This window comes from Ailuropoda melanoleuca, chromosome 10 (assembly GCF_002007445.2).
Source record: "Ailuropoda melanoleuca isolate Jingjing chromosome 10, ASM200744v2, whole genome shotgun sequence".
NCBI classification, from domain to species: Eukaryota; Metazoa; Chordata; class Mammalia; order Carnivora; family Ursidae; genus Ailuropoda; species Ailuropoda melanoleuca.
In genome coordinates this window covers 60,827,263-60,844,010 of record NC_048227.1, presented here as the reverse complement: position 1 = coordinate 60,844,010, position 16,748 = coordinate 60,827,263, and the positions used below count along the sequence as shown (strand labels likewise).

The 16,748-nt window shown below is 35.2% G+C and overlaps 1 protein-coding gene across 5 annotated transcripts in view; it reads left to right on the top strand.

Moving 5' to 3' along the window:
* Positions 1-16,748, top strand: part of REV3L (REV3 like, DNA directed polymerase zeta catalytic subunit) — a 170,700-nt gene that overhangs the window by 77,353 nt on the left and 76,599 nt on the right. For all 5 annotated transcript variants that reach the window (XR_004628083.1, XM_034668994.1, XM_034668992.1 and 2 more), the window contains exons 10-13: positions 1,924-2,043; positions 5,264-5,501; positions 10,303-10,445; positions 11,343-15,507. Coding sequence is in view for 4 of the 5 variants with exons in the window: in XM_034668994.1 (XP_034524885.1) it covers positions 1,924-2,043; positions 5,264-5,501; positions 10,303-10,445; positions 11,343-15,507 (4,666 nt within the window). In the remaining variant the exon portion in view is untranslated. The remainder of the gene's footprint in view (positions 1-1,923; positions 2,044-5,263; positions 5,502-10,302; positions 10,446-11,342; positions 15,508-16,748) is intronic.

Genomic DNA, 16,748 nt, shown 5'->3' with positions numbered 1-16,748 from the left:
TTATTTTTAGAGTTCCATTTTTCAGATTTTGAGGTATGTTAATAATAAAAGGATCACATTATAGTAGTAATGCCATATTATAAAATTGCTCTGTAAAATGATCGTACCTAAGTTTATAATCCCACAGTGTACTAGAGCTTATATTTCCCTGCATCCTCAATGACACTTGATAGTATCAAATGTAAAAATTTTGGGGGGCACCTGGGTGGCACAGCGGTTAAGCGTCTGCCTTCGGCTCAGGGCGTGATCCCGGCGTTGTGGGATCGAGCCCCACATCAGGCTCCTCTGCTATGAGCCTGCTTCTTCCTCTCCCACTCTCCCTGCTTGTGTTCCCTCTCTCGCTGGCTGTCTCTATCCTGTCAAATAAAATCTTTAAAAAAAAATTTTTTTTTTGCCATTCTGGTATCTCCTTAGTTTAATTTGCATTTCCTGATTACTAGTAAGTTTGAGCATTTGTGTGTCTGAGGATTGCTTATTCATGCTCTTGGCTCATTTTCTGTTGGGTCCTTCTCTTTTGTGATGTAATGCAGGTTTTCATCCCTACGGCTTACGTGTGCTTACAGTTTGGTTTTTCACATTTAGGTCTTACACTTATCTGAAATTTTACCTGTATATATAATAAGGATCTAATTTTATCTATTTTTTTAAGAGAGGGAGGGGCTGAGGGAGGAAGAGAATTGGGGCTCAATATCATGACTTGAACTGAAATCAAGAGACAGACACTTAACAGACTGAGCCACCCAAGCCCCCCATATATTTCTAAATGTAAATAGCTAGTTGTTCCAACATATTTACTGTAAAAATTTTTTCCCACTGAATTCTTCCATCTCAGTCATGTTCCCCTATGTTAGTATATTGTTGTAATTACTGTTGATTTATAAGTATTGATATATATCAGGGGCAGATCTTACCTTGTTCAACTACAAAATTGTCTTGTCTACTCTTGATCTTTTAAAGAAACTCTCCTGTATTAATTTTAGGATCAGATGGTTCATTTCTGGGAAGAATCCTGTTCAGATTTTATTGGGAATTTATTGAATTTATAGACTTAGGAATATTTTTAATCTTTAATAAAGCCAGATCATCTCATCTATGAACGTGATGTATTTCTCATTTTACTTGGTCTTCTTTCATATCTTTCAATAGTTTTGCCATTTTCTTTGTAAAATTTGCTATCTTAGATATACTCCAGGTGCCTTATAATTGTTGCAATTATAAGTTTATCTTTGAAAAATTGTATCTTCTACTTGCTAGTACATAGGAACTTCACTGACCTTTGTATATCAATCTTATATACAGCAACTTTTATTAGCACTAATAGTTTGTCTTTTCTGTTGGATTTTTTGTGTATAGAGTCCTCTGTAAATAACAATTTTATTTCTTTTCCTGTCTTCATACTTTAAAAAAAAAATTTTTTTTAAGGCACTGCTTAAGAACTCGGATAATGTTAAGTAGAAATTGTAAATATTTAGTGATTCACAGATTGAGGGGTTTTTTTTTAATTTTTAAATTTTTAAAGTTTTTTTAAAAGATCTATTTATTTGAGAGAGTGTGTGTGTGCACACACGTGAGCACGAGCAGGGGGAGGGGCAAAGGGAGAGGGAGAGGAAGTCTTAAGCAGACTCCTTGCTGAGCACAGAGCCCACTGTGGGTCTCCATATTAAGATCCTGAGATTATGTCCTGAGCTGAAACCAAGAGTCAGAAGCTTAACCGACTGTACCACGCAGGCACCCCTGGGTTTTTTTTTTTTTTCTATGTCTTTTACTAAGTTTTATTGTGTTTTTATTTAACATACAGCACTAACACTTAAAAATTGTAAATAGGTTTGCATCGTCATGCTTCCTAATTTACACAAATTATAAACAATAATTTTTATATTTAAGCTGTTGCTTTAATCTTTCTGTATTCTTCGTCATCTTAAGGTCACACTACACACAAAGTGGAGGAAGCACTTATTAATGAAGAAGCAATTTTGAACCTCATGGAAAATAGTCAGACTTTTCAGCCTTTAACCCAAAGACTGAGTGAGTCACCAGTTTTCTGTAAGTAACAATTCTACCATAAATTTCAATATGTTAATCAATGAAAGTGTGTTATGTGAGGAGGGGGTGTTTTTCCTTTGGTTTGAAGAGGTTAATGTTGCATGTTCAATAAATCCTTACTGTAAGTATAAAATGAAGCCTTGAATTAAATGAATTAGTTTTGTTTTTTGTTTTCTACTCATTTTTTTCTAAAAAACAATTGTGAAAGAAAATAATTCCTTTGCTTTTTTTTTTTTTTTTAAACTTCACTTTGGTTGGAAGAAAACCATATTGCTTTAGGGGAAAAATGCATTTATTTTGAGTTAAAATTTTCCAAAGTTGAGTACATTAATAAAATACCGTAATTCTTTCTTGATGAGTATCAGAAATTTCCCTGGACAGTTCTTTTTAAGCCATTAATTTTGGCTAGGGTGGAATATGACCATTATTTCTGCGTGTTTTTTACTTTCCCTAAACGCGTTTTCATTAGCATCATAAGCCATTTGCTAGATTTCATTTCATTAATACAGTCTAAATTATTGACATCTTTTTCAGAAATTTATTAAAAATTTCATTGCAAAAAGTGAGATGTCATTGAGTTTCATGCCTCTTGTTTTGCTTGGTTTAGTGATTTTATGTTTCTTTTTTTGTGAACTTTACATTTTTTCTTTCATGTTCTATCAAACATGTTCCCAGCTTTCTACAGTGTCCTCTGTCTGTTATCTTCATTTTCATTTGAATGGAACACAAATTGACTGACTAGGAACAATACCAAAATTATTGTACACAGTCGTATATCAAGAACATTTGAGACAGGAGTAGAAAACTTTTTTCCTTTATAAATGAATGGCATATGCAGAAAGAAATGATCCAGAGAAAAAATAAGCAGCTGAAAGAGAGGGACATAGAGAAAATGAAGGAATTGAGAAAGAGACTGAGACATATCCTTATTTCATAACATTAGGCAAATAGAATGTATCATCAGTAGATAAATTCCCCCTTGCCTAAGGTTGCAAAAATGCAATCTTAATGTTAGTCAAAGATCTGAAAGTCAAATATCTATAATTCATTTGCTAATATTAATCTTTTTTTAAGAATGAGACAGGAAAAATGAACTGCAATTGTAGGTTTAAGAAAAGATTTGTGGGACGCCTGGGTGGCTCAGGTCATGATCTCAAGGTCATGGGATCAAGCCCACGTTCCTGCTGAGCAGGGAGCCTGCTTCTCCCTCTCCCTCTGCCTGTTGCTCCCCCTTCTTGTACTCACTCACTCTGTCAAATAAATAAAATCTTTTTTTTAAAAAAAAAAAAAAAAGACATTTTTGCCAAAATGGCTCTTTTAAGCAAACAGCTTTATTTTTGCCTTTATATTTCGTAGTATACTTGAACCAGTTTCTTTAATGTCAATGAAGTACACCTGAAACCTGATATTTTAGTAAATAGGGAGTGCATTATCTCATTTTACAGAGAAAAAAGCTGTGGATTAGAACAAACCTCCATCTTCATGGTCTTTTTTTTTTTTTTAAGATTTACATTTTATTTGTTATTTAAGATTTATTTATTATTTGAGAGAGAGAGCAAGAGAGAGAACATGCATTGGGGGGAAGGGGCAGAAGGAAAGAAAGAGAGAGAATCTCAGGCAGACTCCCTGCTGAGTGTGGAGCCTGATGTGGAGCTGGATCTCACGACCCTGAAATCATGACCTGAGCCAAAATCAAGAGTTGGATGTTTAACTGACTGAGCCACCCAGGTGCACCCCGCCGTTTTTTTAAATAATACCTTTTATTGAGATATTTCACATTGCAGAAAATTTACCTTCTAATGTGTATGGTTCAGTGATTTTTTAAAAGATTTTGATTTATTTATTTGAGGGAGAGAGCGAGCACAAATAGGGAGGAGGGGCAGAAGGAAAAGCAGACTCCCTGCCGAACAGGGAACCTGGCATGGGGCTCGATCTGAGGACCCTGAGATCATGACCTTAGCCGAAGGCAGATGCTTAACTGACCAAGCCACCCAGGCGCCCCCAGTTTAGTGATTTTTATCATGTTCAGAGGGTTATGCAACCATCACCACTCTTTAATTCCAGGACATTTTAATCACCCTAAAAAGCAACCCCATAGCCATTAGCAGTCATTCCTCATTCTTCCCTCTTCTCAGCTCTTGGCAACCACTGATCTATTCTCTTTTTTACTGGATTTACCTATTTGGGTCATTTCATATAAATGGAATCATATAACCTTTTGCTTGTGGCTTCTTTCGCTTAGCATAATGTTTTCAAGGTTCATTCAAAGTTGTAGCTTGTGTCAGTATTTCGTTCCTTTTCACTACTGAATAATATTCCCTCATATGGCTACACCATAGTTCATTTATCCATTCTTCAGATGATAGATATGTGCATTGTTTCCACTTTTTTGGCGATTACAAATGATACTGCTGTGGTTATTCATGTATAGGTTTTTGTGTAGACATATGTTTTTAGTTATCTTGGTTATATACCAGGAGTGGAATTGCTGTATCATATGGTAACTATGTTGAACGTTTCAACAAACCATCAAACTTTTTTCCAAAGCTGCTGCACCATTTTTACAGTCTGATGGGAATGTAGGAATGTTACAATTTCTTCTACTTCCTTGCCAATACTTACTACTTGTCTTGATTTGGCAAGCGTAGTGTATATGAAGTGGCATCTCATTGTCATCTTCAAGATTTTTTAGGTAATGTCATTGACCACTTTAAAGCTCTCTTGTGTTTTTTAACTACAGGTTTCATTTAACTATCCTGTGAGCTAAATAAAACTTAAGTGAGAATAAGGTGTTCACGTGCACTGTTTTTAAGGCACTTCTTCCTTAGCATTAATTCATATATTTATTACGTATTTTGATTTTGTTTTGAACACTGGGGACCCTATTTGGTTTAGTGCTCCTCAACCTTAATTGTGCAGTAAGAGCTTGGACAGCTTGTTAAAGTGCATCTTCCTGGGCCCTAGCTCAGAAGTTCTGATTCAGGTGATAGAAGATGGGTTCTGGGAATCTTCTTTTTGATGAGGACACAAAATCATTCCGATGCAAAGAGTCCCAGGATCACCACACTTTGATAAAAGAGCTACATCAACACAAAAGTCTTTGCATAGCTGTATTTTTTCAGTATGTGCCAGCATCTGTGATTTTGTTGTTTTGTAATTGATCTGAATTGTTGAATTACTTAGAAAGTTATTTGTTAGTGATGCTTCACTTGTTTTATAGTGGACAGTAGTCCTGATGAGGCTCTGGTACATCTTCTTGCTGGTTTGGAAAATGATGGATATCAGGGGGGAAGAAATAGGATGCCATCACCATGTCATTTCTTTGGAAACACTAAAAATCCCCAAAATAGTGACGATGAAGAAAATGAACCACAGATTGAAAAAGAAGAAATGGAGCTTAGTTTGGTGATGTCTCAGAGATGGGACAGCAATATTGAAGAACCTTGTGCCAAAAAGAGGTAACTTTTTAGTTATTTCAGTTACTTTAATAATTTCCTGTTGTCATTATCACTGATTTTTCATTAGAAATTATTTTTACTATTATTCATAATATAAATACCTTATAAACTAAATAGTTGTCTTTTAAATCCCTTTAAAGTAGTGCTTTGTTTTTCTTGTGGCATAAACCTCATATTCTAAGCAAAATAAAATGTTGCTGACATTCAAAAAGATTAAACCTAGGTGTTTTTTTCCCAGATTTATTAGAAGATTAAACCTAGGTGGCTTTTTTTTTTTTTTAGTTTTATTGAGATGTAATTGACCTATACCACTGTATGAGTTTCAGTGGTACATCATAAAGGTTTGACTTTACATATTTTATGAAATGATTGCCACAAATAATTTTAGTTAACATTCATCATCACATATAGATGTAATAAAAAGAAATGGAGGGGGGGAAAGCGGGGGGAAGTTTTCTCCTTGTAATGAGAACTCTCAGGATTTACTCTAACAGTTTTCCTCTTTAATTGTACAGGAGCGGTAACTGTAGTCACCATGTTGTGCATTACATCCCTAGTCTTTATCTTATAGTGTTAAGTTTGTACCTTTTGACCACCTTCCTCCAGTTCCTTTTACCCCCATAAACCTAACTTTTAGAAATTATTTATGTAGTATTAATATGTGTGGATAATAACTGGGGCAAAGTAGAAGTGCCTCCTTATCCCTGAACTTGAGGAAAAAGAACACCCTCCGAGAGTTATATGGGTTACAGCAACAGTTACAGAGTCAGCTTGAAGACAAGAAACAGCCTTTAGGTCTGATTAGACTGAAGGAATTAAATATTAAAAGTAAATAAAGAATCTCAGAAACAGACACTGGTATTCTGGTTCATTTCTCAAGCTAAATGAATAAGGTGGCACTGTGGTTTTCCAAATTAGTCTCTTCTGAGACTGATTGGTTTGAGTTATATGTTCTGTGTATAGAAAAAGATTAGGCCTCTAAGCCTGAAACACTGAGTATACCTCTCCTTTAAACTTATGTAGACAATACTAAAACTTCTGAACTCTTCATTTGAAATTTTCTCTTGTTATCTGGGTACACATCAGAACCCTCTCTTCTATATTTTCACAGTATGCTCCCTCAGAGAATTCCATTTTCATTCTATGAGTGGAGAATTCCTAACCTGCAAAATATTATTTCATACTTTTCCTGGCTTCATGTACCCAGTTCCCTTTGCTGTGACAGTGATAAATCATTCAAAGACTCAGCTCTTGACCTTTGAAGAACTAATGCTACCTGGTCCAGACAGAATCAGTATTTGATTTCCTGATAGATTTGACCCTCAACAATGTCATAAGATGTCTTTTGTCAATATTTCCTATCTGTTTAAAAAAAAAAAAGGTGAAAGACATAAAATTTTTTGTAGCTCTTCTATAAGTTTCTTCAATTTTTAATATAAACTCGATAAATCTTTCTATGAAATATCCTATTGGGAAATGCCTCAGCCACATCAACCTATAAAAATGGCTTTGTTCTTGTTTCTCTGTTATTTCTGTAATAATAAATTCCCCCCAACTTCTGGAAGTTTGCAACTTCAGTGTTGTATTTTACTTGCCCTCCTTTGTCGTTCTATCCTTCCACCCTCCTCCCTCCCAAGGAAATGTCTTAGTTCGGGCCTTCATTATCATTTATCTGGAACACTATGATTCATTTTTTAATTGGTCTCCTCCTTGCCTCCAGTACTCCTTTATAATAGGGGTAATAATTATGATTATTAAAAGTAAACATGGGCACTTAGAGAAGCAGAGCATATCAGGGACCTTCATGAGTTCAAGTCATTCTCTACAGTCTTTATATTCTTTTTAAAAATGGTTACTTAGGGGAATGTTATAATCGTATTGAGCCCTAATTTCAGCCACACATTAAGTAAAGTCTTAACATAGCATTCTTGTAGATAAGGAGACTACATGGCAGTAACCAATTAGGTGGGTTCACAAGAACTTACATAACTTTGCATTTAAAAACAACATAAATGCTTAAATGCCGAGTATGCTAGATTGGATTGAGACTGTCACAAATATTAGAGATTGGTAATTCACTGGATGACAGAATATAGATCCAAAAATACCTCGAAACTGAATAGGTGATGCCTAACAAAGTATAGAGTCATATGTCTAGGTTCAGTCAGTCAGCTTTATAAATACAGACTAGGTAGACCTTCAGCTCCTTCTAGGGTTAACAATTTCTGTGGGAAAGCCATGATTTTACTTTATTAAGAACACAATAAGTCTGTAGTGTTGTATGGTTGCCAAAATAGTGAATTTAATTATTAGCTACCAGCTGTACCTAGGGTAACATTTACTATTCTAACAGATTTTGGATCTTATTAATAAAATAATTACAGTATTTACTTGATGTATTTAAGTCTTGCTGTAATAAATTGGATTGCTTCTTTCAAATTTTAGCAAAGTGTTGACTATTTGATATTTCTATTTGATCTTGTGGCATTTCACTTTTTCTTATTTTCATTTGTTTTTCTCTTTCTTGATTGTTTTATTTTGGTATTGTTTCTTTGATTTTACCTTCAGTGTATCATTAGCATTTTTTTCTACAATTTCTTAGATGATATCTTATTTAGCTATTTATACTTTTATACCTGTATTAAGTAGATACACATTCAAATGTATAAAATTCTTATAAAGCCACTGTCTACTTGTTATCATAGTGTCTGCCTGTTTAAAATCATAGGTGTGGTTTGTCCCACAATTAATGAATGTTTATATGTTCATTGACTGGACTAAATCTGTGAAAACCATGCCCAAGTCAACCTTGGGAAGATAAACCTAAACATTTGATAAATGCACATTAGAGAGAGATTGAAAAATAGAAGTATAGTGTCTAGAAAAGTTCTTCAGTTGTATTTGGGTGTTATATTCTGCCCTGAGTACCATATTTTAAGAATCTTGAGAAAGGACAGGAAAGGGAAAAAAGAGGAAGAAGAGGAAGAATCTGTGAACACTGTCATTTTTATTCATTTATTTTTTTTTCATTTAATCTCAGTTAATTAACATAATATATTATTGGTTTCAGAGGTAGAGATCAGTGATTTATTAGTCTTATATAATACCCAGTGCTCATTACATCACGTGCCCTCCTTAACGTCCATCACTCAGTTACCCTATCGCCCCACCCCCCTCCCCTCCAGCAGCCCTCAGTTTCCTATGATTAAGAGTCTCTTATAGTTTGTCTCCCTCTCTGATTTCATCTTTTTTTAGTTTTTCCTATCTTCCCCTATGATCCTCCGTTTTGTTTCTTAATTTCTATGTATCAGTGAGATCATATGGTAATTGTCTTTCTCTGATTGACTTTATTTCGCTTAGCATGATACCCTCTAGTTCCATCCATGTTGTTGCAAATGGCAAGATTTCATTTTTTGTTGGCTGAGTAGTATTCCATTGTATATACCACATCTTCTTTATCCACTCATCAGTTGATGGACATCTGGGCTCTTTCCATAGTTTGGCTATTGTGGACATTGCTGCTATAAACATTGGGGTGCAGGTGCCCCTTTGGATCACTACATTTGTATCTTTGGGGTAAATCCCTAGGAGTGCAGTTGCTGGGCCGTAGGATAGCTCTATTTTCAAGTTTTTGTGGAACCTCCATACTGTTTTCCAGAGTGGCTACACTAGCTTGCATCCCCAACACTGTCACTTTTAAAGAACAGTAAGAAAAATAGATAATGTTTGGTCTAATTAGAGAGGAATTATAAGACAAATTATAAATGCCTTCCAATATTTTAAAATTATCATGTGGAAAATAACAGGCTACATATAGCAACACAGGACAAAAGCAGGAATAATGAATGGAATTTGGAAAGTTCTGTGTAACAGAGGAAGAAAATCACTAGAATTAATAATGGAAAAGATTAACCTGTGAGACAGCAAGCCCCTTAACTGAGAATGTAAAAGTGGAGATTTTGTCATCTGTTAAAAAATAAGGTTTTTGCATTGAGCAGAAAATTGTACTCGATGACCTCTAGTAATTCTTTCAGCTCTTAAGACAGCGATTTAAGGACAAATTGTGATTTGGTAAAGGATTAATGGAGAAACTGTTGTAGGTACAATGGACATTTTCAAATTTTTGAGACAAAAGAAAAACTTAGGTATGGATAGAAAGGAAAGTATCAAGCTAGGACCTAGTGAAAAAATTTAAATCGTTAAGAGATGAAACCTGAAGAGATTATCTATCTGGACTTCACAGTCCATCTGAATTCTTTAGTAACCTGCTTTAGAGCCTCTGCTGGGATTGACTCAATACCTGTACCACTTCTAGCCCCTCTGATCCCTGTTTCCTCTTTCAGCCTGACCTGAGTACCCCCTTGCTTACCTTTTTGTTTGTTTTTTCCAGTTCACAATGTAGAGATTGTATATTTATTTGTGGAGATTTCTTAAAATATGCCAGGATGGCACCTTTTTAGAAGTTATTGGGTTCTCACCCAAGCTGTTATCTATATCTAATATCAGGATGAAGGGGAGACTATAAGGAAGAACATGCTTAGATATGGTAGTCAAGGATATTGTGGAGCTTAATACAGGACTGATGGTGTCTCCTAGCTCACATGAAAAGCATTTTAAATTTATCTGCAATAACTTTTTATAGGACATGATACTAAAGCAAAATAAATCTGCTTTTCTTTTTAAGGTTATAATTTTCAGAGCTTTTCAATTTTACTATCATAGCATCAGATTAAGCAGTTTTTTAAATCTGACATGCTTTTTTCTATGATCATACTCACTAGTGAATCTTAATATTCTCTAGATCACTGTGTAGAAATACCCATAAAAGCTCAACTGAGGAAGATGATTCATCTTCAGAAGAAGAAATGGAATGGAGTAATAACAGTTTGCTTCTAGCCAATCTTTCTATACCTCAGTTAGATGGAACTGCAGATGAAAATAGTGGTAAGTAAACTAATACACCGAGAACATTTCCTGATTTAGCAGCTAAAAATGTGTTTGATTTGAAAACTGTAATCACACATATGAAATCGGCTAAGTGTGAGGTTTCGACAATACTATCTATTATGTTTCATCCTTCTCCAACATTTTTTCTTTTTAAAGAATGTGGACATATGATTATTTCTCATTTCTAAGAGGATGACATTTGTAAATCACTGATTTAAAACTTCATGAACTTTATAATCAGTTTATCATGTTAACATTTAGCGTAAGAAACTGTAAGAAATATGTTCAGATGTTAACTAACTGGAATTTAAATAAAAACTTGAGAAAAAATATGCTAAGCTTATTTGAAGTGATAATACAAAGAAGCATATTTTATGAAAAATTTTCAAGGTGACAGTATTTTTCCCTGTTCACCACAAAGGCACTGAATAGTAATATTTCTTTCTTTCTTTCTTTTTTTTTTAATTTTTGTGTTTTGTTGTTTTTGAGAGGGAGAGTGAGAACATGAGCAAGGGGTGGGGTAGGGGGAGAGGGAGAGAATCTCAAGCAGGCTCCATGCTCTGTGCAGAGCCTAATGCAGAGCTCGACCCCAGGACCCTGAGATTCATGACCTGAGCCAAAATCAAGAGTGAGATGCCCAATGAACTGGGCCACCCAGGCACCCCTAATATAATTTATTAGGGGTAGATAACGACTAATAATCAAGTGTAACTGACTCTTGATTATTTAGATTAAGTTATTATCTTAATGATAGGAATGACCTTTTTGTTGAGATAATCATTTTAAGCATAGAAACTTATTTTCATATAGTTTCTTTCATGGTGATAGTATGGAAAAATATTTTAAAAATTAAAAGCACGGAGGTGAAATAAATTCTTTTTTTCCTGATTTCAGACAATCCATTGAACAACGAAAATTCTAGGACCCACTCTTCTGTAATTGCAACGAGCAAGCTATCAGTAAAACCTTCCATCTTTCACAAAGATGCTGCTACATTAGAACCCCCATCTTCTGCTAAGATTACCTTTCAGTGTAAACACACAAGTGCCCTTTCTTCCCATGTTTTGAATAAGGAAGATTTAATTGAAGAACTTCCACAGCCAAACAACATAGAAAAATGTCTAGATCATTCAGTTGCTTCTCTTACAAATGAAAGCACTTACTCTATGAAATACCCTGGATCTTTGAGCAATTCTGTCCATTCAGAAAACTCTCATAAAGAAAGTAAGAAAGATATCCTCCCAGTATCTTCCTGTGAAAGTAGTATTTTTGATTATGAAGAAGATATTCCATCTGTTACAAGACAAGCACCAAGTAGAAAATATACAAATATTAGAAAAATTGATAAGGATGCCCCTTTTATACACATGAACCGTCATAGTAGTGAAAGTACATTGGGCAAAAATTCTTTCAACTTTTCGGACCTAAGTCATTCAAAAAATAAATTATCCTCTGAAAGCAATGAAAAAGGAAACAGCACAGCTCTGAATAGTTTATTCCCTTCATCATTAACTGAAAATTGTGAATTGCTGTCATGCTCAGGAGAGAATAGAACTATGGTACATTCTCTTGATAGTATCGCTGATGAAAGTGGGCTAAATAAACTTAAAATTAGATATGAAGAGTTTCAAGAACATAAAACAGAAAAGCCAAGCCTCAGCCAGCAAGCAGCACATTATATGTTTTTTCCCAGTGTTGTTCTTTCTAACTGTCTCAGTAGACCACAGAAACTCTCTCCTGTCACATACAAACTACAACCCAGCAGTAAACAGCCCCGGTTAAAAATGAATAAAAAGAAGCTTATAGGTCATCAAGAAACTTCTACCAAAACTAGTGAAACTGTATCCACAAAAGATAATTGTATACAAAATAATCCTTGTAATAGTAATCCTGAGAAGGATAATGAATTGGCCAGTGATTTAATTAAAGTCACCCATGGACCTTTCGAAAATAAAACACCCGCAGATAGTTTTATAGACTGTCACTTTGGAGATGGAACCTTAGAAACTGAGCAGTCCTTTGGATTGTATGGAAATAAATATACACTTAGAGCCAAACGCAAGGTAAATTATGAGACTGAAGATAGTGAGTCAAGTTTTGTAACACACAACTCAAAAATTAGCCTACCTCATCCCATGGAAATTGGTGAAAGTTTAGATGGAACTCTCAAATCTCGAAAACGAAGAAAAATGTCTAAAAAGCTACCCCCTGTCATCATAAAGTATATTATTATTAATAGATTTAGAGGGAGAAAAAATATGCTTGTGAAGCTAGGAAAAATAGACTCTAAAGAAAAACAAGTTATATTGACAGAGGAAAAAATGGAACTATATAAAAAGCTTGCACCTTTGAAGGATTTTTGGCCAAAAGTTCCTGACTCCCCTGCAACCAAATATCCCATTTATCCACTAACACCAAAGAAAAGTCACAGAAGAAAATCAAAACATAAGTCTGCTAAGAAAAAAACTGGTAAGCAACAAAGGACAAATAGTGAAAATATTAAAAGAACTTTGTCTTTCAGGCGAAAACGGTCACATGCTATCCTGTCTCCTCCCTCACCATCTTACAATGCTGAAACCGAAGACTGTGACTTGAATTATAGTGATGTTATGTCTAAACTAGGTTTTCTTTCTGAGAGAAGCACAAGTCCCATAAATTCTTCTCCCCCTCGCTGCTGGTCTCCCACAGATCCAAGAGCGGAAGAAATGATGGCTGCTGCAGATAAAGACGCAGTGCTTTTTAAGGGTCCGAATGCATGTAATAACAAGACTGTTCACTCTCGTATGGAAAAAAATAGTCGAGCAAGAGCTCAGGTTAAGAAATCAAAAACTAAGCTTGCTAATCCCTCTGCAGTTACTAAGAAAAGGAACAAACGAAATCAGACAAATAAAGTAGGAGATGGTGGAAAAAAGAAACAGAGAGCAAAACAGAAACAAAAAACAAATGAGAAAGTTATGTCAAGAAAGCATATAACAATTAAAGATGAAAAAATAAAATCTCAGTCTGGTGCTGAAGTTAAGTTTGTGCTGAAACATCAGAATGTGTCTGAGACTTCAAATACTTCTGGAGGCTCTCAATTACTTTTTAAACAGAAAGATGTGTCACTAATGGGCTCTGCTATAGATCATCCCCTTTCTGCTCCCCTGCCCACTGGAATTCATGCACAACAGAATTTATCTGGCTGCTTTTCTTCTTTTTTAGAAAGCAAGAAGCCTGTAGATTTGCAAACATTCCCCAGCTCACGAGATGATTTGCATTCATCAGTTGTTTGTAGTTCTTTGGGACCTGGAATCTCAAAAATTAATGTTCAGAGATCTCATAATCAAAATGCTATGTTTACTCTAAAGGAATCAACCTTGATTCAAAAAAATATATTTGATCTTTCCAACCATTTGTCTCAGGTAGCACAGAATACACAGATATCTTCGGGTATAATGTCTCCAAAGACAGAAGAGAATGCAAATACACAAAAAAACTATTTGTCATCTATCGGAAAGTTAAATGAATATCGTAATTCTTTAGAGTCAAAGCCAGACCAGGCGTACGCCCCTAATTTTTTGCATTGCAAAGACAGTCAGCAGCAGATTGTGTGCATGGCAGAACAGTCAAAGCACAGTGAAACTTGTTCTCCAGGAAACGCAGCTTCAGAGGAAAGCCAAATGCCTAATAATTGCTTTGTAACTTCCTTGAGGAGTCCAATCAAACAAATAGCATGGGAGCAAAAACAAAGGGGCTTTATTTTAGATATGTCAAATTTTAAACCTGAAAGGGTAAAACAGAGGTCGTTGTCAGAAGCAATTTCACAAACCAAAGCACTTTCTCAGTGTAAAAGTCGAAATGTGTCAACACCTTCAGCATTTGGTGAAGGCCAGTCTGGACTGGCAGTTCTAAAAGAATTGTTACAGAAAAGACAGCAGAAAGCACAAAATGCAAATATTATGCAAGACCCATTATCTAATAAACATCAACCAAACAAAAATACTTCTGGTTCCCTTGAGCAAAACAAAACAATTAAACGAACACGATCAGTAACATCTTCAAGAAAACCTAGGACTCCCAGAACTACAAAACCTAAAGAAAAAATTCCCAAACTTCTTAAAGTAGACTCTCTAAATTTACAAAACTCTGGCCAGTTGGATAACTCTCTATCAGATGACAGTCCCATCTTTTTTTCAGATCCAGGTTTTGAGAGTTGTTATTCACTTGAAGATAGCTTGTCTCCTGAACATAATTATAATTTTGATATTAATACAATAGGTCAAACTGGGTTTTGTAGCTTTTATTCTGGAAGTCAGTTTGTCCCAGCTGATCAGAATTTGCCTCAGAAATTCCTAAGTGATGCAGTTCAGGATCTTTTCCCAGGACAAACTATAGAAAAAAATGAGTTTCTAAGTCATGATAACCAGAAGTGCGATGAAGACCAGCATCATGCCTCAGACTCAGCCTCGTGGATTAGATCTAGTACTCTAAGTCCTGAACTGTTTGAGAAATCATCCATAGATAGCAATGAGAATCATCGCCACAACCAGTGGAAAAGTAGCTTTCATCCTCTAACAACTCGCTCTAATTCAATAATGGATTCTTTCTGTGTCCAGCAGGCAGAGGACTGTCTAACTGAAAAATCCAGATTGAATAGGAGTTCAGTAAGCAAAGAGGTGTTTCTTAGCCTCTCACAGCCAGGCACTTCAGACTGGATGCAAGGTCATACCAGAAAAGAGATGCAACAGTCTCTTGACTCAGTCAATACCTCTTTTACTACAATACTATCCTCCCCTGATGGTGAACTTCTGGATGCAGCCTCTGAAGATTTAGAATTGTATGTTTCAAGAAATAATGATATATTGACACCAACTCCTGATAGTTCACCAAGGTCTACCAGCTCTCCCTCACAATCAAAAAACGGCACTTTTACCCCTCGAACTGCTCACATTCTAAAACCACTTATGTCCCCACCAAGTAGAGAAGAAATTATGGCAACTTTGTTGGATCATGACCTTTCAGAAACTATTTACCAGGAACCATTTTGCAGTAATCCTTCTGATGTACCAGAAAAGCCCAGGTAATCAGAATTATTTTTTTTCCTTGAGTCACTCTGAATGATTATAATGAATGTAACACGGGTACCTGACTGCTAGTTTTCTCTCTGTAATATACTGTATTTATAGGTAAGTCATCGTAAAAGCGGTTCCTAATTATGGACTTTTGAGAAAATTCACAAACTAGCTGGATGGTTGCACCTTAAGAACTTTAAGTTGATGAGTTGTTGGTCTTAGATCTTACTGTTAACGCTGTGTCAACATTAAGGATTAGAGATGCAGAGGCTCACCTTGACATGATGCCAGATTAAGAAGGATGTCATAATACTTGAAAAGTACATTTATCATTTTAAAAATTATTTTTAAATAATTTATTTCTAAAATTGTAAACTTTTACAATTTTTTTTTTTTTAAAAGCACAGCTCTTTTTTTTTTTTTTTTTTAAGATTTTTTATTTATTTATTCGACAGAGACAGAGACAGCCAGCGAGAGAGGGAACACAAGCAGGGGGAGTGGGAGAGGAAGAAGCAGGCTCATAGTGGAGGAGCCTGACGTGGGGCTCGATCCCATAACGCCGGGATCACGCCCTGAGCCGAAGGCAGACGCTTAACCGCTCCGCCACCCAGGCGCCCCAACTTTTACAATTTTTAAAAGAACTTTATTTTTTAAGCGTGTTCAAAAATGAGCATACATGTGTTTTAAGTACTTTTATGATATATCTCTAAATGAAGATTATTTTAAGTTGTTTGTGTTATAGCACTTTCTTTTCGTGTTGCCAACACCTTCAATCATATTGTTACTACTGTTAGTTTGTACAGTTACTAGGGATGCAAGATGGACTTCACCTCCCCTTATCTCTCCTTTTTTTAAACAAGGCTAATTGAACATAATAATTTTAAAAATTTAAAAAATTTAAAATAACCATCCAAATAGACTGTTTAAAAAGGAAGTAATCCTATAGTTCTATATGATAAATAAGAGAAAATGTTATTTAGCCCTTTGAAGTTTCTCCCTCAGTAATGAACTTGAATTTCTTCAGGCTGTTGGAAGCACAATCGTTGCAAAGGATTTGGTAATGTGGGGTCAGACTAGTACAAAGATTTGTAAATAGAATTTGAATCCATGTGAGAGGCTCCTACTCAAAATAGGAATAACCAAACTAAAATCCATAGAAAACAAATATAATATTGTAGCCAGATGCTGTGCCAGAAAGAGTCCTACAATATGATAAATTTGGTGCTATAATAAGGAATAATTTAAAAAA